Source organism: Trachypithecus francoisi, unplaced genomic scaffold, assembly GCF_009764315.1.
Source record: "Trachypithecus francoisi isolate TF-2019V2 unplaced genomic scaffold, Tfra_2.0 Lachesis_group5, whole genome shotgun sequence".
NCBI classification, from domain to species: domain Eukaryota; kingdom Metazoa; phylum Chordata; class Mammalia; order Primates; family Cercopithecidae; genus Trachypithecus; species Trachypithecus francoisi.
Window position 1 is genome coordinate 60746249 of NW_022681470.1, and position 20213 is coordinate 60766461.

At 40.1% G+C, this 20213-nt stretch overlaps 1 protein-coding gene across 40 annotated transcripts in view; it reads left to right on the plus strand.

Annotated features, from left to right (window-relative positions):
- Positions 1 to 19022, plus strand: part of ZC3H11A (zinc finger CCCH-type containing 11A) — a 61371-nt gene extending 42349 nt beyond the window's left edge. For 34 of the 40 annotated variants that reach the window (XM_033199231.1, XM_033199259.1, XM_033199238.1 and 31 more), the window contains 8 exons: positions 2962 to 3060; positions 5876 to 5944; positions 11936 to 12439; positions 13079 to 13155; positions 14313 to 14628; positions 15115 to 15281; positions 15975 to 16042; positions 17035 to 19022. In XM_033199231.1, the coding sequence (XP_033055122.1) occupies positions 2962 to 3060; positions 5876 to 5944; positions 11936 to 12439; positions 13079 to 13155; positions 14313 to 14628; positions 15115 to 15281; positions 15975 to 16042; positions 17035 to 17293 (1559 nt within the window). In that variant the 3' untranslated portion in view covers positions 17294 to 19022. The remainder of the gene's footprint in view (positions 1 to 2961; positions 3061 to 5875; positions 5945 to 11935; positions 12440 to 13078; positions 13156 to 14312; positions 14629 to 15114; positions 15282 to 15974; positions 16043 to 17034) is intronic. The other 6 variants (XM_033199270.1, XM_033199269.1, XM_033199271.1 and 3 more) reach the window with 2 other exon arrangements.
- Positions 19023 to 20213: the final 1191 nt, after the last annotated feature.

The following is a 20213-nucleotide window of genomic DNA, read 5'->3' on the forward strand; positions in this document are numbered from 1 at the left end:
TTGAGAATTTTTTCTGACTTCAGAATTTTCTTCATACTGTTTTAAATGTCCTAAAAAGGAAACCTTACCTCCATTTTGTGTTTTCTTTGATGCAATTCTCACTACCCTATCTTCAGAATTGTTCTGAACTTAGTAACATTTCAAAGTTTCAGACAGAGATGGGAATGTATTGTTGAATGAGTTATGCACTTTACGCTCTAAGTAATAAAAACTTTCAGTGATGAGATAATGCCCATGAATGAAATTAATGTTTGCTGTGGCTTTGCTGTATATCAATGAGCATTATGTAAATTCTCATCAAATCCTTGGCAACCATGAGTAAACCATGCGCAATGTTTGGCACTTGATATCAGTAAATATTTTCTGCACTGAGCTCAAACTCAGGAAGGGTTAAATAACTTGCTCAAGGTTATAGTCAAATGAATACTTTACACGTTATACAGTCATTTACAAAAAGAGCTTAGAAGAGACAGAAATGAGGCAGTCTTTAGAAATCTCTTGTAGCTGTAAATCAAGAAACAATACCAGTTCTAGGTTTTAAAGAGCAGTATTTTATTTTTATTTACAATATCACAAATCCACTTTTACTGACTTTTCATTGGTTTAAACCCTTGTGGTGTACAGCATCACTCAGATTCTGTGTCCAATAGTGTTAGCAGGAAGATTACTTTGGAATTTGGCATGAACTACACCACTGTTTCCATGGGCCTGAGTTACCTTTCCCCAGATTACTTTGGTTTTGTTTGGTTTGCCACCAGGAGTCACTGTGTTGTTCTTTGCTTTGTATACATAAGCACATCTCTTGCCCAAATAGAATTCTGTTTCTTCTGGGACATAAACACCTTCAATTTTAAGAAAAACTATGTGCTCCCTTTTTTTCCGGAGACCCGTGCCCATGGACCACAGCCTTCCAGACATACTCCCTTTAAGAAGTCCTGTTCCCAGCAGGCCTCCACAGGATCCAAGATGGTGGGGAGAGCTAAGAGCAGTATTTTAATGTCTCAGCATGTATTTAGAGTACAAACCAAACCAGGGTTCCAAATTAATAAGACTTTCAGTTTGGATAAAGCTGATCTAGAAATTTTAGGTAGAAAAAAATAATATTAAGCCAGGTATGGTGGTGCATGCCTGTAGTCCCAGCTACTTGGGCAGCTGAGGTTAGAGGATCCCTTGAGCCCAGGACTTTGAGTCAAGCCTGGGCAACATAGCAAGACCCTGTCTCTAAAAATAATAATTAAAAGTTTTTAAAATATAGAAATGAGCTATTTTAACATCAGCATACATATAAACTTTGTGATTGTTTTCTATTTAAATTATAAATGAGGGGAGAAAGACAATCATACTCTGTGTAGGGTCTTTTGAAGTTTTTAATGGTACCTTGCAAACAATGTAACTTCAGTCAAGCAATCTAAAAAACCGTTTTTAAAAACTGGTGACTTTTAAACAACTTGTATTGAACGGTGTAATAAAACTAGAAGGCTGAACGTGGTAGCTTATGCCTGTAATCCCAGCCCTTTGAGAGGCCAAGGTGGGTGGATCACAAGGTCAGGAGTTCAAGACCCACCTGACCAACATGGTGAAACTACTGAAAATACAAACATCTCTACTACAAAAAGTTGTCTACTGAAAATACAAAAATCAGCCGGGCATGGTGGCGTACGCCTGTAATCCCAGCTACTCGGGAGGCTGAGGCAGGAGAATCACTTGAACCTGGGAGGCGGAGGTGGCAGTGAGCTGAGATTGCGCCACTGCCCTCCAGCCTGGGTGAAAGAATGAGACTCCATCTCAAAAAAATAGCAACTAGAGTTAGGAAACTTGATTTAGGTCTTGGCTGTATCACTAACTAGTTGATGACTTGGGTAAGATACAGAATATTTCAGAACCTTAGATTTCTTTTCTAGAATTGGAGAGAAAGGGGTTATGTGGCTCTCAAAGTCTTCATACTAAAAAACTTTTATAATTCTTAACCTGTCTTCCTCATCCTGGATGCATTTACTTAATTCAGCAGCTGACCAGTTAAGATTTTTGGTGGGGCTTGGCTTAGTGCTGTAATCCTAGCATTTGGAGGCTGAAGTGGGCAGATCACCTGAGCTCAGGAGTTGAAGACCAGCCTGGGCAACATGGCAAACCCTTGTCTCTACTAAAAATACAAAAATTAACCAGGCATGGCGTGTGCCTGTAGTCCAGCTAATTGGGAGGCTGAGTTGGGAGGATCGCTTGAGCCCAGGAGGTGGAGGTTGCAGTGAACTGAGATTGCACCACTGCACTCCAGCCTGGGCGAGAGAGTGAGATCCTGTCTCAAAAAAAAAAAAAAAAAAAACAGATTCTTTGTACATGAAGATTTTTCACATTTCTGATTCTGAACTTTAATCTCAACCAGGGTTTATGACCTTTCCTTTGTAAGTTTAGTCAGTTAATTTATGTGGTAAATGTTTGTGCATTCTAATTTTTTGCTCTTTTCCTTGTCTCTTTTTTTTTTTTCTTGAGAATGAGGCCTTGCTGTATCGCCCAGGCTGGAGTGTAGTATTACGATCATAGCTCACTGTAGCCTTTCTACCTCCTGGGCTCAAGTGATCCTCCTGCTTCAGCCTCCTAAGTAGCTGGGACCACAGGTGTGTGCCACCATGCCCGACTATTTTTTATTTTAATTTTTTTAGAGACAAGGTCTTGCTCTGTTGCCCAGGCTGGTGTCGGACTCCTGGCCTTAAGTGGTCCTCCTGCCTTGACCTCCCAAAGTGCTGGGATTACAGGCCTGAGCCACTGCACCTCGCCTTCCTACCTCTTCTTTCTAGGACACTTTTATGTTTCTAACATTGAGCTCTAAGGAGGCCGATGAACAAACATGCCATATGTATGCAGAACACTTAACAGAATTATGCTGTGTTGTCTGTTTTTGTTTGTATTTCTTGACCTTGCTGAAGATTGACTTGAAATCTTAAACTAAGTTCTCCCTCTTTATAGGCAGTGACAGTGATCCTCCATTAAAGCGTAGTCTGGCACAGAGGCTAGGGAAGAAAGTTGAAGTTCCAGAAACTAACATTGACAAAACACCAAAGAAAGGTACCTGTGTTCTTATATACTTTGTGTGTGTATGTAATTGTGACACTTGTTTCTTGTAATGCTAACAGCTGTGGTTTGTCATTCTTTTGTTCAGGTAAATAGGTTATCTTGTATTTGTTACATTATTCACTCAACAAACATTTAATCCTTACTCTGCTAGATTCTGGGTAGACACCATTGAAAAAAACACTGTCACACTCCTCAGGAGCTTATAGGATAAATGGCAGGTAGGAATACTTAGAAATGCGATAAATTTTGTAACAGAGAAAAGTACACAGTGTTATGGTAACATGTAGGAGAGGCACCTATTATTATCATCTGTTAGGGGAAGGTTCACAGAAGAAGTTATATTGAAGTTTGGACCTAAGACATGAGTTGGAAATTAGCCAGATGAAGTTCGAGAGCCAGGGGCTGTGTCTCAGGCAGAGAGAATAACTCCTGCAAAGGCAGAGCTAAGAGTGGTATGCTCAAGGAACTGCATATGGCTGAAACATAGAAGTGGACTGAAGAGCGTGGTGACTGGATCATAATGTAGTCTTTAAGCCATGTTACAAAGTTTGGACTTACTCTAAGATATTAACAACCCATTGAAAGGTCATAAACAGGCTGGGCATGGTAGGTCATGCCTGTAATCCCAGTACTTTGGGAGGCCGAGGGGGGGGTGGATCACTAAGTCAGGAGTTCAAGACCAGCCTGGCCAAGATGGTGAAACCCTGTCTCTACTAAAAACTACAAAAATGAGCTGGGCGCAGTGGCAGGCACCTGTAATCCCAGCTACTCGGAGGCAAGAGAATCGCTTGAACCTGGGTGGCGAGGTTGTAGCGAGCCGAGATCACACCACTGCACTCCAGCCTGGGTGACCGAGTGAGACTCCATCTCAAAAAAAAAAAGAAATGTTATAAACAAGGATCAAAGGTTCAAATGTGCATTTTAAAACCATTACCTTGCCTGCAATATGGAGACAGATTAGAAGGGGGCAAACATACTGGCCTGGAGATGAGTTGGCAGGCCGTTAAAATAATCTGGATAGGATGAGGTTGTGGCATAGGTTTGGTATTTTGGAAGTTTATTTGAGGCATGTGGACTAAATCAAGAGATGGCTGGGAGTTAGATTTTTTTGTTTTGTTTTGTTTGTTTAAAGACAAGATTTCGCTGTGTTGCCCAGGCTGGATTCAAATTTCTGGCCTCAAGCCATCCTCCTCCTTCAGCCTCCCAAGTAGCTGGGAATATAGGAATGCACTATTGTGCCCCTCAGGGAATTAGAATTCTTTCTGGTTGAAGGAGAACAAAAAGCCAAGGTTGGATTTATGTTTTTTCCCCTTTTATGACTTGCAGTGAAACACTGACATTAAATTATTAAAGAATAGGTGTTTTTTTTCTTCTCACTGTGTTTGGTTTTAACTTTCTTTGAAATAAGAAGCTTCCTTTAATTTTTCCCCTTGCCCAAGGGGCTTTGATGAGTAGATGTTCCTGTTTGGAGGTTTTCTTGCATTCTCAGAGCAAGCTAAAGTTGCTTTCTTTGCCACATTCCTTTCCTCCTTGTCTATCGATCATATTGAAGATTTTCATAACTAAGGAGCATATTTTAAATTTACTTGGAGGAAAAATTCTTTCGACGACAATAAGGTTTTAGAAGGCTCTACAATAACAAAATTATTTTCTTTAATTCAGTAGTTTTTGCTTTTCAGATATAAAGTAAGTTTTTCTTTGTTTCTTTTGGTATTTTTGATTTTTGAGACAGTCTCACTCTCTCACCCAGACTGGAATGCAGTAGTGCGATCTCAGCTCACCCTAACCTCTGCCTCCTGGGTTCAAACGATTCTCCTGTCTCAGCCTCCAGGGTAGCTGAGATTACAGGAATGTGCCACCATACCTGGCTAATTTTTGTATGTTTAGTAGAGATGGGGTTTCACCAAGTTGGCCAGGCTGGTCTTGAACTCCTGACCTCAGGTGATCTGCCTGCCTTAGCCTCCCAAAGTGTTTGATTATAGGCGTGAGCCACCGTGCCTGGCATGTTTTAAGCTTTCCAGAGTACTCTAGGGAATCTATGGTTGACATAAATCTATTCTGTGGAGAAGAAAAATTTAATTTTTTTTTTTTTTAAATACAGAGTCCCTCTCTGTGGCCCAGGCTGGAGTACAGTGGTGTGATCTTGGCTCACTGCAACCTCTGCCTCCCGGGTTCAAGTGATTCTCCTGCCTCAGCCTCCCTAGTAGCTAGAATTACAAGCACACGCCACCATGCTCGACTAATTTTTGTATTTTTAGTAGAGACGTGGTTTTACCATGTTGGCCAGGCTGGTCTCAAACTCCTGACCTCAGGTTATCCACCCGCCTCGACCTCCCAAAGTGCTGGGATTACAGATGTGTGCCAATATGCCCAACAAACCTGTATTTAACCTGTAAAAAGTTTCTGTTTAACTTTTGATTTTTTTAAATCTTTATTTTTATTTTTTTATTTTTTTGAGACAGAGTCTCTTGTCACCCAGGTTGGAGTGCAGTGGCGTGATCTCAGCTCACTGCAACCTCCACCTCTCAGGTTCAAGTGATTCTTCTGCCTCAGCCTCCTGAGTAGCTGGAATTGCAGGCACCCACCACTATGCCTGGCTAATTTTTTTTTTTTTTTTTTGGTAGAGACGGGGTTTCACCATATTGGCCAGGCTGGCCTTGAACCCCTGACCTCAAGTGATCAGCCTGCCTCAGCCTCCCAAAGTTCTGGTATTACAGGTGTGTGCCACCATGCCCAGCAAACCTATATTTAAGCTGTAAAAAGTTTCTATTCAACTTTTGATTTTTGAAAACCTTTCTTTTCACAGCTCAAGTTTCCAAGTCTCTTAAGGAGCGATTAGGCATGTCAGCTGGTCCAAATAATGAGGATGCAACAGGTAAGTAAATCCTAAGACCAGATTCTGATAATTTTTTTCTTTGCTGTAAGAGCCTTTGCTTTTTCTCAGATTTACCTGTTGCTCGTTAAGGGCTTTGGATTTTTGTTTTTTTGTAGTTCTGTTTGTTTTTTAAGTAATTGATCAAGTCAACTCAAACTCAACTGGGATCAATTCCTTTTTTGTGCTTAGAGATGGTAAAATGATTGTTCATCATAGCATTAATAGTAGGAACTTACTTATTTAATTTATTTATTTTTGAGACAGAGTTTTGCTCTTGTTGCCCAGGCTGGCGTGCAATGGCGAGGTCTCAGCTCACTGCAACCTCCACCTCCTGTGTTCAAGTGATTCTCCTACATTAGCCTCCCCAGTAGCTAGGATTACAGGTGTGTGCCACCACGCCTCGTAATATTTGTATTTTTAGTAGAGATGGGATTTCACCATGTTGGTCAGGCTGGTCTCAAACTCCTGACCTCAGGTATCCACCTGCCTCAGCCTCCCAAAGTCCTGGGATTACAGGCATGAGCCACCGCACCTAGCTAAATAGTAGGAAATTAGAAACAACTTAAATATACAACAAAAAGGGTTTAGATAAAATTATGATAGTTATGTGCTAAAATAATTGCTGTTGTGAAAAGTCAAATGCTGAACAACAATGATACGGAAAAATCAAATTGCATTAGTGAAGAAAGATAACAAAAGAGCACATACCACTTTTGACCTGATTTAGGGCAACATAAGAATCTTTTTTTTTTTTTTTTTTCTCTTTTTTTATTTTTATTATACTTTAAGTTCTAGGGTACATGTGTATAACGTGCAGGTTTGTTACATATGTATACTTATGCCATGTTGGTGTGCTGCACCCATCAACTCGTCAGCACCCATCAATTCATCATTTATATCATGTATAACTCCCCAATGCAATCCCTCCCTCCTCCCCCCTCCCCATGATAGGCCCCAGTGTGTGATGTTCCCCTTCCCCAGTCCAAGTGATCTCATTGTTCAGTTCCCACCTATGAGTGAGAACATGCGGTGTTTGGTTTTCTCTTCTTGTGATAGTTTGCTAAGAATGATGGTTTCCAGCTGCATCCATGTCCCTACAAAGGACGCAAACTCATCCTTTTTGATGGCTGCATAGTATTCCATGGTGTATATATGCCACATTTTCTTAATCCAGTCTGTCACAGATGGACATTTGGGTTGATTCCAAGTCTTTGCTATTGTGAATAGTGCCACAGTAAACATACGTGTGCATGTGTCTTTGTAGTAGAGTAATTTATAATCCTTTGGGTATATACCCAGTAGTGGGATGGCTGGGTCATATGGTACATCTAGTTCTAGATCCTTGAGGAATCGCCATACTGTTTTCCATAATGGTTGAACTAGTTTACAATCCCACCAACAGTGTAAAAGTGTTCCTATTTCTCCACATCCTCTCCAACACCTGTTGTTTCCTGACTTCTTAATGATTGCCATTCTGACTGGTGTGAGATGGTATCTCATTGTGGTTTTGATTTGCATTTCTCTGATGGCGAGTGATGATGAGCATTTTTTCATGTGTCTGTTGGCTGTATGGATGTCTTCTTTTGAGAAATGTCTGTTCATATCCTAAGAATCTTTTTTTTTTAAGTTTATTTTCCTCTTATAGAAACTTATTCTCTAGGGAAACATGCATATATATGAGATTATTCTAATTTTGTAAAGATATAAACATTACGCCTTTAAAAAAATCTTCAAAAATACACCAGACTATAAATAAAATTTGGTGTTATCTGGGTATTGAGGTTTTCTGTATATTCTTCCTGTGTTATAATTTTTAAATTTTTTAAAGTATGAAATATAACTACATAAGTATATATATGTACAATTTAAGGAATAATAAAATGAACATCCATGTATTCAACCTTCCATCTTTTTTTTTTAATACCTTGCTGGATTCAGTTTGAGGCTTTTAAAAATTTTATATTTTTACATCTCTATTTATGAATGGTGTTAGCCGCCTTAGGTTACTTTTTATCCCCCATCCTTATCTGATTTGGATGTTAAAGTTATATTAGCATCATAACAAGGAAGTCCGATGTTGGACATTCTTATTCTGTTGTACGCAACCTGAATTATTCAGAGATTTCTAGGGTTTTATCTCTCCCTAGTATGCTGCAGGTTCACTGTTATGGATCAAACATGGATCATTTTTGTTCATTCTGCTAAATCAGTATTTATGATAAATACATAAATACTGATTCAGTGGGCCCTTTGAATCTAAAGATTTGTCTTCTTTAGCTCTAGAAAACATTAATTTATTTTGAGTATGACCGCTGCACATTTCTTTTTGTTTTCTTTTGAAATTTGTATTAGATAGATGTTGGAACTTTGGGACATATGCCTGCATGTCTCTTTATACTTTTTGTTTTTTTGTTTTTGGCTAACCTTCCGTGAGCTTTGTTCAACTTTGTTTTTTAGATAAGGAATTGACAATTTTTTTCTGTAAAGGGTCAGATATAAATAACTTTGCAGTCCACAGTATTGCAGCTACCCCATAGAGTGAAAGCAGCCATATGCATATATATGTAATATGTAAATGAATGACTGCTGGTGTGTTCCAGCAAAATTTCATTTACAAAATTAGGTGGTTGCCATATGGGCTATATGTAGTTTGCCTATTCCTTTTTAGATGGCTGATTTGGGGCCAGCCTTATCTTTTTTTATTATCCAGTCCTTCACATGAATTTATTTTGGCACTTGAAAAATTTTATTTTTCAATAACTTTCTTTGTTCTCTTATTTTTTTTTCTTTTTTCTCAGCCTGGGATTTCTAATTTTTGTTTTGAGATGGAGTTTTGCTCTTGTTTCCTAGGCGAGAGTGCAATGGCGCGATCTGGGCTCACCGCAACTCCCGCCTCCCAGGTTCAAGTGATTCTCCTGCCTCAGCCTTCCGAGTAGCTGGGATTACAGCACGCGCTGCCACGCCCGGCTAATTTTGTATTAGTAAAGACGGGGCCTCTTCATGTTAGTCAGGCTGGTCTCGAACTCCCAACCTCAGGTGATCTGTCCACTTTGGCCTCCCAAAGTGCCGGGATTACAGGCGTGAGCCACTGTGCCCACCATTTTTTTTTTTTTGAGACAGAGTCTCAGTCTGTTTTCCAGATTGGAGTACAGCATGATCTCAGCTCACTGCAACCTCTGCCTCCCAGGTTAAAGTGATTCTCCTGTGTCAGCCTCCCAAGTAACTGGGATTACAGGCACGCACGGTCGTGCCTGGCTAACTTTTGTATTCATAGTAGAGACAGGGTTTCACCATGTTGGCTAGGCTAGTCTCCAACTCCTGACTTCAAGTGATCCGCTCGCCTCGGCCTCCCAAAGCGCTGGGATTACAAGTGTGAGTCACTGTGCCTGGCCTGCTCTGGGATTTCTAATTCAAGTCTTTATTTTTATTTTTAAAAGTTTGTGTATATTTTGGCTTCTTAACCACTTCTTTTTGTTTATTTTGGTTTATCTTACATATTGTTTTTCTGTAGTTGTAAGTACCTGGCTTGGGTTTCCTTTGATTTTAAAGACCCTTTCCCCAAGTTGTCCTCTTTCCTGACTGGGAGACTTCATTTACGTCTGGCTAAGTGGAGAGGGTGTACTAACAGGCAGCTTGTGTGGACTGAAGATGGGAAGTCTGGGGGCTCAATACAATTGTCACAGTAAGACTTTATTTTCTGATGGAAACAACTTTTTTCCTTTTTTGGATTTGCTGTTTACTTTTATCCCTCCTCCCTCCCCTTTTTCTGCTTGGTATTGTGAAAGCCTGGGGTTTTCATGCTCTGCTTCTCTCCAGCCCCAACATCTTCATAATGTGCTCTTCATGGGCAAACTTGCCTCTTTTTAGGGAGCAGTTCTCAGGAGGAGGTCTTGACTGGCCCGTCTGTTGTATAGGTGGTCCTTAAATTCTACCCTAATGGTTATGTCAGATCCCACTGTTGCTTTTAATACTAGTTAACCCAAGTTTGGCAGTTTCCTTTGGCTCTATTGGGAGGAGCAGAACTCACGATTATGGTTTTAACTATTCTTTTTCCATTTTCTGTAAATTCAGACATCTGCTTTCTGTTTTAGAAATTCTTCAAGATGTATGCTCTGCCAGTGACATCCTTATTTCTCATTGCTGGTGTGGATTTATTTTTAATGTTTTGTCATTTCAATGACATTTTGGTGGGGGGGAGGGAGGGAAACAGGGGCTGCATGTCACCATTCATATTGTACTTTCTTGGAGTAGTAATTGTGAAATGTTTGCTACCTTGGATTGAAAGAATTTGGAATGTTTTATTAAAGAACTTGAAGATACAGGCAATTACAGTGTACTGAGTGTTCAGTGCTGTGATCAGAAAAAGTAAATTGGAGGGTATCAGGTTTTAAGCAGAACTCAATTGAAACTAACCAGGCCCAGCGTGGTGGCTCACACCTGTAATCCCAGCACTTTGGGAGGCCAGGCAGGCAAATCTCTTGAGGCCAGGAGTTTGAGACCAGCCTGGCCAACATGGCAAAACCCTGTCTCTACAAAAAAATACAAAAATTAGCCAGGCATGGTGGCGGGTGCCTTTAGGCCCAGCTACTTGGGAAGCTGAGGCAGAGAATCACTTGAACCCAGGAGGTGGAGGTTGCGGTGAGTCAAGACGACACCACTGCGCTCTTCAGCCTGGGCAACAGAGCAAAACTCTGTCTCAAAAAAAAAAAAAAAACCAGGTAGCAAGAGAAATGAGATCAGCAGGGAATACTCCAAGTAGAAGGAATAGCATACTCAAGGGTTCAGAAAGTGAGACAGAACACAGTATATTTAAGATTTCAGACTGGGTATGGTGGCTCACACCTATAATCCCAGCACTTTGGTTGGCTGAGGCAGAAGGATTGCTTGAAGCCTGGAGTTTGGAGACCAGCCTGGGCCACATAGGAAGACCTCATCTCTACCAAAAAAAAAAAAAAGATTTTGGAAGGATGTTTTTTTTTCGGTGTGGGGGAGGGAGTTCATTAAAAGCTGTTTTCAGTGATTACATGTGTATGATCTCCAAATTATTTATTTCATAGCACTATCTCTTTTCATTATTTATTTTCTTAGCCCTTCGGTAATGAGAATGGTTCTATCTGTGAAATGTGACATTTGCTCTTCAGTTTAGACAGATACAGAATGATTAATGTATCATTGAAAATAGCTCTTCAGTGGCACGCCAATTTCTGGGCCTTTTGCATTTTTCTTCTATCTCGTCACTTGTTTTACCTTCTTTTTATCCTTTATCATTTAATATCACTTCCTTGTAGACAGGGGTAGGTGTTCCTGCTGTGTCCTTTTATAGCATTATACTTCCCTTATCAAAGCAGTTATCATTACCATACTCTGCTATAGCTTGTTTAATTATTTATCTATTAGACTGTAAATTACATGTGGACAGAGATTTTATTTTGCTTACCATTGTATTTCTAGCCCAGTGTTCATTACGTGTTTATAGCCATAAGTTAATGAATAATTTATTGCTATTTTTGTTAAGGTTTATAATGACAAACTTATCCAACTAGTAAATGGCTTTCGGTTTCTGAAGAATAAGCTTCTGAATAGAAATGCAAATCGATTTTTGCCTCCAAAGAGTTTTCCTTGAGGACCACTGCCTGAAACTTGTAGTAATCTAAAATTGAAATAGAAACAATTAGCCGGGCTTGGTGGCGGGTACCTGTAGTCCCAGCTACTTGGGAGGCTGAGGCAGGAGAATCACTTGAACCCTGGGAGGCAGAGGTTGCAGTGAGCCGAGATTATTACCACTGCACTCCAGCCTGGGTAAAAGAGCAAGACTGTCTCAAAAAAAAAAAAGGAAAAGAAAAGAAATAAATGTTACCCTTTTGATCCTTTTAATTGACTGCTTAAATGATCGCTCTCTATTGGACTGTCTTGATCCAAGAAAAGAGAGATCATAAGTCAATAAGAGGTGAACTTCAAGTATAATGACATGTTTTTCTCCTATGAAAACAGAGAAGGTTAATAAAGTTGGTGAGATCCATGTGAAGACATTAGAAGAAATTCTTCTTGAAAGAGCCAGTCAGAAACGTGGAGAATTGCAAACTAAACTCAAGACAGAAGGACCTTCAAAAACTGATGATTCTACTTCAGGAGCAAGAAGCTCCTCCACTATCCGTATCAAAACCTTCTCTGAGGTCCTGGCTGAAAAGAAACATCGGCAGCAGGAAGCAGAGAGACAAAAAAGCAAAAAGGATGCAACTTATATCAAGCTAAAGACTGATAGTGAAATTAAAAAAACGGTAGTTTTGCCACCCATTGTTGCCAGCAAAGGACAATCAGAGGAGCCTGCAGGTAAAACAAAGTCTATGCAGGAGGTGCACATCAAGACACTAGAAGAAATTAAACTGGAGAAGGCACTGAGGGTGCAGCAGAGCTCTGAGAGCAGCACCAGCTCCCCGTCTCAACATGAGGCCACTCCAGGGGCAAGGCGGCTGCTGCGAATCACCAAAAGAACAGGTAACAAGAGAACTTGGTCTCTAGTACCACGTCCCCACATAATATTCTAGAGGGGTGTTCCATGGGATCTTCGTAGGAGTTCTTTGACAACCTTTCTTTACTCAGATAACGTTGAAAACACTGAATTAAATGAAGTTTTTCAGTAGTGCTATGTAGACCTTTGCTTTTGTTTTATTTTATTTTTGAGACATTCTCATTCTGTCACCCAGGCTGGAGTGCAGTGGCGTGATCTTGGCTCACTGTAGCCTCCACCTCCTGGGTTCAAGTGATTCTCTTGCCTCAGCCTCCCGAGTAGCTGGAGCTACAGGCATGTGCCACCACATCCGGCTAATTTTTGTATGTTTAATAAAGATGGGTTTTCACCATGTTGGCCAGGCTGGTCTCAAACTCCTCACCTCAAGTGTGATCTGCTCACTTCAGTCTCCCAAAGTGCTGGGATTACAGATGTGACCTACCATGCCCGGCCAACCTTTGCTATTTTAATGTGTATTTTGAGACTTTAGGAGCACAAATGGACTTTAACTGTAATTTTATTTGTCCTGTCTTATTACTTTCATTAAATAAAGTTTTGTTTAACATATCTATCATGAAGTTGCAGCTTAAATAAAGTAACTAATGATGTCTTTAATGTGAATACAGGGATGAAAGAAGAGAAGAACCTTCAGGAAGGAAATGAAGTTGATTCTCAGAGCAGTATTAGAACAGAAGCTAAAGAGGTAAATTTAAGATCATTGTATGATTTTGTTCATGGCAAACAAAGGCTAGATAATTGGTAGTTTTACCTTACAGTAAATTTCTAAATAATTCACTCATATATTAGGTAAACAATCTTTCTTTTTACTTATAACTTCTTATGAGAATTTCCTATAGTTCTGTGTATATCCGTATTTGCTGCCGTTTTAAAGTTTTTTGTTTAATTGGCCATCAATATTTTTTAAACTGAGTTTTTTCTAATGCTATGCATCATACAAAAGTTGGAAATTTAATTTTTTTAAAAAATGAACAAGCCCTAAAAATATACAGCTTAGATGTAACCATCATTATCTTTTCCATGGATTTCTTCGAGATTTTTCAGTCTTGCTCTGTTGCCCAGGCTGGAGTGCAGTGGCATTATCTCGGTTCACGGCAACCTTTGCCTCCTGGGTTCAAGCGATTCTTGTGCCTCTGCCTCCCATATAGCTGGGATCAAAGGCATGCACTGCCATGCCTGGCTAATTTTTGTATTTTTAGTAGAGACAGGGTTTTGCCTTGTTGTCCAGAGTGGTCTTGAACTTCTGGCTTCAAGTGACCCGCCTGCCTTGGCCTCCCAAAGTGCTGGGATTACATGTATGAGCCACCACACTTGGCCTTCTTCAACCTTTTTGTTTATATATGCATGCATGTGAATTTGTTTAATGTTAAACCCATGTTTAGAACATAATCGAGAACTCTACAGTGTATCATTTTACAGCCTGCTTTATCATGTTAATAATTCTTCAAGAAGTTTGTTTTTACTGACCACATGATTCTCCATTATACAAATATAGTCTTTTTCTGGACATTCAGATTTTGTTTTACACAATCATAAATAAAATAATATCTTTGTACATAAATCTTTGTGCAAGTATTTGATTATTTAGAAATTATTAGTATTTGACTTAGAGTCATGGTTGTCCAGCCTGTAGAATCTGGGTTTTTTATTATTGCACACATGTCTAATTCTAATCTTTCATCTCTAACAGGGTATTGTCTATTTGACATCAAATAAAGAGCTTTTCTCTCAGATTCTGGATCATGTGAGACTCTGCTTAACTTAGATGTTAGCCTGGTACTTATATCATAGAGGTTATTAGAGGTATCAGATTTTAATTCTGTCATTTAAATTTATCCACAGGCTTCAGGTGAAACCACAGGAGTTGACATCACTAAAATTCAAGTCAAGAGATGTGAGACCATGAGAGAGAAGCACATGCAGAAACAGCAGGAGAGGGAAAAATCAGTCTTGACACCTCTTCGGGGAGATGTGGCCTCTTGCAATACCCAAGTGGCAGAGAAACCAGTGCTCACTGCTGTACCAGGAATCACACGGCACCTGACCAAACGGCTTCCCACAAAGTCATCCCAGAAGGTGGAGGTAGAAACCTCAGGGATTGGAGACTCAGTATTGAATGTGAAATGTGCAGCACAGACCTTGGAAAAAAGGGGTAAAGGCAAGTATTTCTATACTATGTATTGTTTCAGGTTATCAGAATTACCAAATTCAACCCAGTGGTTGCCAGGAAGTTACTGGCAACAACTGGGTTGAATTTCATTTGCCTTATATCCACAGGTAGACAGTAATATTTCTGATATTTTTATACAAAGGCAAAACAAGATGAGTTCTTTTCTCAGAATTTAAAATTGCTATTTAAAAAGCTTTGTGTAAAACTTTCTATGGTGCATCTTTCTTCTGGTATTGAATAAAAAAGAATAGAGGAATGGTAACAAATTTAAGTGGTATTATATCTACACGGTGACCACCTGTGGTGACCACCATGGTGACCACAAATTGCGTTTGGATCATTTTCAGTCTCTTTTTAAATAAATTATTTATGATATTTCTAGTACTGAAGGAGTTTTGATATTTTATTCTGAGTTATTCTCCATTTAAAAGAGTTTATTCTCGCTGTTTATCAGATATTTTCTGCCCCTTGTAGCTAAACCCAAAGTGAATGTGAAGCCATCTGTGGTTAAAGTTGTGTCATCCCCCAAATTGGCCCCAAAACGTAAGGCAGTGGAGATGCACCCTGCTGTCATTGCCGCTGTGAAGCCACTCAGCTCCAGCAGTGTCCTACAGGAACCCCCAGCCAAAAAAGCAGCTGTGGTAAGACGTATATTCACTTCGTGGTGCTTTATTCTGTGTGGTGGGAAAGCGGGAAAGACTGTCTACTAGCACTCTTATCTATATCTTGTGTATATCGCTTCCTGGCATTTCCGTAATTTGAGTTATTACTGTATTTTGTACTCACAGTTTGACATTTGTGAAGTAGCAGGACAGGATTTTTTAAAAGCTAATTTTTAGGTGGCAAGATATTTTGCTTATTTATATACTCAACCTTTAGATTATCGATTCTTAGATTCACAGGCTTCAAGAATCATAGCCACAATTCTAAGAAGGCAGCAAAAGAAAATGAGGCCGGGCGCGGTGGCTCAAGCCTGTAATCCCAGCACTTTGGGAGGCCGAGACGGGCGGATCACGAGGTCAGGAGATCGAGACCATCCTGGCTAACACGGTGAAACCCCGTCTCTACTAAAAAAAAAAAAAAAATACAAAAAAAAAACTAGCCGGGCGTGGTGGCGGGCGCCTGTAGTCCCAGCTACTCGGGAGGCTGAGGCAGGAGAATGGCGTGAACCCGGGAGGCGGAGCTTGCAGTGAGCTGAGATCCGGCCACTGCACTCCAGCCCGGGCGGCAGAGCGAGACTCCGTCTCAAAAAAAAAAAAAAAAAAAAAAAGAAAATGAATATGCTCAAATTAAAAAGCCAACTCTCACTGAATTACATGACTCTTCTTTTGCAGGCTGTTGTCCCGCTTGTCTCTGAGGACAAATCAGTCACTGTGCCTGAAGCAGAAAATCCTAGAGACAGGTAATGCTTTGTAATTCTTTCTAAACAAACTCCAGGCCCCTGTTACTGTAGGCTCTCTAGAGAATAACACTGATAAATAACTTTAGCAACATCCAAATAAATCTGCTGCACTTCAAATTAAATGCAAGAAAATATGAAAATTTAGGGTTGCTGTTTTCCTTTGGTGCCATTGTTTACATTTTGCTGTATTACCTAAAAGATGTTTTTTTGTTTGAGACAGGGTCTCACTATGTCACCCAGACTGGAGTACAGTGGCACAATCTCTGCTCACTGCAACTTCCACTTCCTGGGTTCAAACAGTTCTCCTGCCTCAGCCTCCCAAGTAGCTGGGATTACAGGTGCCTGCCACAAGGACCAGCTGATTTTTGTATTTTTAGTAGTGACAGGGTTTTGCCACATTATCTTCGGTGGTCTCAGACTCCTGACCTCAAGTGAACCACCTTCCTTGGCCTCCCAAAGTGCTGGGATTACAGGCGTAAGCTACCATGCCCAGCCTCTGAAAGATGTCTTTAACACCTACTTTGAGTTATAGAAATGCTTGGTGCTGGCCAAGCAAGGCGGCTCATGCCTGTAATCCCAGCACTTTGGGAGACTGAGGCTGGAGGACCACTTGAGCTCAGGAGTTCAAGACCAGCCTGGACAATGTAGTGAGGTCTTGTCTCTAATAAAAATCAAAGAAATTATCCAGGCATGGTGACGCATACCTGTAGACCCGGCTACTTGGGAGGTGGAGGCAGAATGATCGCTTGAGCCAAGAAGGTCGAGGCTGGAGTGAGCCACGATTGTACCACTACACTCCAGCCTGGGTGACAAAGGGAGACTCTGCCCCCCCCCCCCAAAAAAGATGCTTGATCCCAAATCAGTGAAAGAATTGTTTCTTTATGTATGTTCTTCGAAACAAATTTTTGCTCACTCTTTGTGTCCATGAGACTAGGTGATTCAGCCAACTATTGAAAAAAGGGCAGTTTTCTAATAATCTTTTTTTCTTACAGTCTTGTGCTGCCTCCAACCCAGTCCTCTTCAGATTCCTCACCCCCAGAGGTGTCTGGCCCTTCCTCATCCCAAATGAGCATGAAAACTCGCCGACTCAGCTCTGCCTCAACAGGAAAGCCCCCACTCTCTGTGGAGGATGATTTTGAGAAACTAATATGGGAGATTTCAGGAGGCAAATTGGAAGCTGAGATTGACCTGGATCCTGGGAAAGATGAAGATGACCTTCTGCTTGAGCTATCAGAAATGATTGATAGCTGAAGGTGGTAGTGAGGACACTTAAAAAAAAAAATCGCCAAAAAGCTGGACTTAGTTTCATCTATTGTAACATTTACCTGAGATGATCATTTCTTTAGTCTAGAATTTGCCCCAAATCAGAAGTATACCTCTGAATTATCTGTATGTGTCCTGGATTCCTTGGGGTCAGATTTTTCAAGTTACTTTATAACCATTTTGTCCATTTGATGCCATTGTTTATCATCTTTTGAGAAAAAAGTTCTGTCATACCCTTCTCTCCACAAAAAAAAGACTGAGAGGGAGGTCAAGTGAAAGGGTGCAAGCGAACTTAGTGACTCCTTGAGGTGTTTGTCAGTTTTGGCTTTTTTCTCCTTTGTTGTGTTCTTTATGTGTTGTCTTGATGTACTTAATATTACCTGAGTTTGAAATGGATGAAGACAGCTGCTACCATTAAGGACCAAATTTTGTGCTACCACTAAACAAAAATACCCACTCAGTCTGTGTTAAATTGTATGTCTTTTTAAAGGTATTTAGAGATTCAGCTAAGCTTTAAAGAGGGCTGAGCAGCTCAGGAAGCCTGTAATGTGGGCATAACTCTGGACCTGATTTTGATGCTTCTGCTGCTCCGTTAGCCTCTGAAGAGCAATATCTAATTTATTATTACTGTAATTTTTTAAAAGGCTTTAAAGTGCCTCAGGGGGTCCCCTGAAACTAATTTTCTATTTCTGGGATTCCCTGGATTCATTTTATGAGATGGTGACATGATTAGAGGAAATTCTTTTGTAGTATGAAAATTGTCCCTTTTCTTCTTCAGTACTTGCCTCCTTACGGGCATGGAATTATCACAGGGACAAAATCTGGTAAATTTTTTATTTCTAACTCTCCCAACAAACCCCTGTTGCCCAGTATTTATTTGGTTGCCTTCACCCACCTGAGGGAAAAAATGAGCTTATTCAAGCTGCCAATGTTTATCTATGGGCTGTAGCAGTACGTGGAATTGTACTGTGCCAGGGACATTGAGATGCTCTGGGGGTGTATTGTATACCTGCCAGTTTTCTTCATTTCTGAATTGAGTTTTCTTTTCTTGATGTTGGTTTCCTTCATATCACCTCAAGGTTTAGATTTGTGAAGGAATAAGCATGATGGGAATAATAGTCTTGAAAGGAGATACGTTGTATATAATCAGGAGGAGGAGGAGGAAGGAAGGACTTACCCATTTTGATATTTTGCTGTAGGTGGCCAGTTTTGTTTCTCACAGGGAAATCTGACCCACCTGTCATGTTGGCTCCTAAGGAACTGCTGTTGTAAGCGGCTCATCAAGAGTTGAACTTCATGTAGCCTTGTTGGGAATATGGAAAAGGAAGAAAGCCACAGGACTGCCCATTCAGTCTTGGGAAGATTTGGATGATTCTGCACAAGCAAAAATGACTTGAAATTCATGTATAGACACACCTCTACCAATCCATCTTCAGCTGACTGAATGTTGTATGATAGCCCTTCTGCAAAGCAGGGGTAGAATGTTCAGGTTGCACCACAAATTTTCTACTTATTTCGTTTTTGGAATCAGCTTACAGATTCCAGGTCCCTTTTGTATATATTCTTTATTCTTTTGCTTTTTTAAAAAATAATTTTGTTTCATATTTAAAGCACTTGTATTAGTCAATGTTTCGTGTTCCGCATTATTTGAACCATTTGCCCTTACAGAAAGAGAAATACTTGTTTGTGTTTTAAATAAAACTGATGTAGGAAAGTCTTGATGTTGTGAGCTAAGTAATCTTACATCATCATGTCAGCCTAGGACCCACCTTGACAAGAGACCCCAATCAGAATGCTATTGGCCTTTCGTGTAAGTGCCCAAATTTCAGTTATTATTTGGCTTAGAAATCTTTCACCTGGATATATTGCCAAATTAACAAGTGTGCTCAGTTTTAGCTGCATGTGCTTTAGGTAAGAATTTATATTATTATAATGTGAAGATTTTTTTTCTGACACAGATACTTACTCCTTAGTGTTGTAACTCAAGCAATGCCATTAAGTTTTTAAAAGGAGGGAGGGTTTAAAAGTGATCTTAGGGAGTCTCTCTGGGCCTGCTCTGGCTCAAGAGGCTGATAAAAAATAAATGAATAAACGTGATCTTTAGAGTCAATGATATAGAATTTTCAAGCATGAAGGTGCAGCAGATAAGAAATTAAATTGATGGAAGTCCAGGTTTCTTAATAGGTGTGCCAATTTTTTAATTGTGGGATTGCATATGTTTGTTAGCTACTAAAGAACATAGATTTTTCCTGTTAGTCTAAATTCGTCCCAACAAGTTGAATCAACTTTTCACAAAAAGCAAAAGACTGGTTTTGATTGATAGTTTTTCATTTTACCAGTAAGAAAAGGGCCCAAATGTTCCAGTTTGGTTATAGCCAGAAATAAGATAGTTTTACGTTTCATGTATTTTATCTCAAGGTAGTAATTCCTAAAGTTCTGGCCTTAACCCTAAATCTCTGGTTCTTCTTTAAAGCCAGAACATAGTATGTTTTCATCTTGATCAGTATTTGAATGATAAGACTGATGTTTAATAATTACAATTGCAGTGACAAAACTTGATCTATTAATATATTGATCAGAGTTCTATGATCCTTTTCTAAAATGGTGGCTTTATTTTGCCAGAATAATTCTGCACGGTGTGTTTTTTGAGACAGAGTCTCACTCTGTTGCCCAGGCTAGAATGCAATGAGTGGCACAATCTTGGCTCACTGCGACCCCTGCCTCCCAGTTTCAAGCGATTGTCCTGCCTCAGCCACCCCAGTAGTTGGGATTACAGGGGTGTGCCACCACACCTGGCTAATTTTTGTATTTTTAGTGGAGACAAGATTTCACCATGTTGGCGAGGCTGGTCTGGAACCCCCAACCTCAAGTGATACGCCTTCCTCGGCCTCTCAAAGTGCTGGGATTA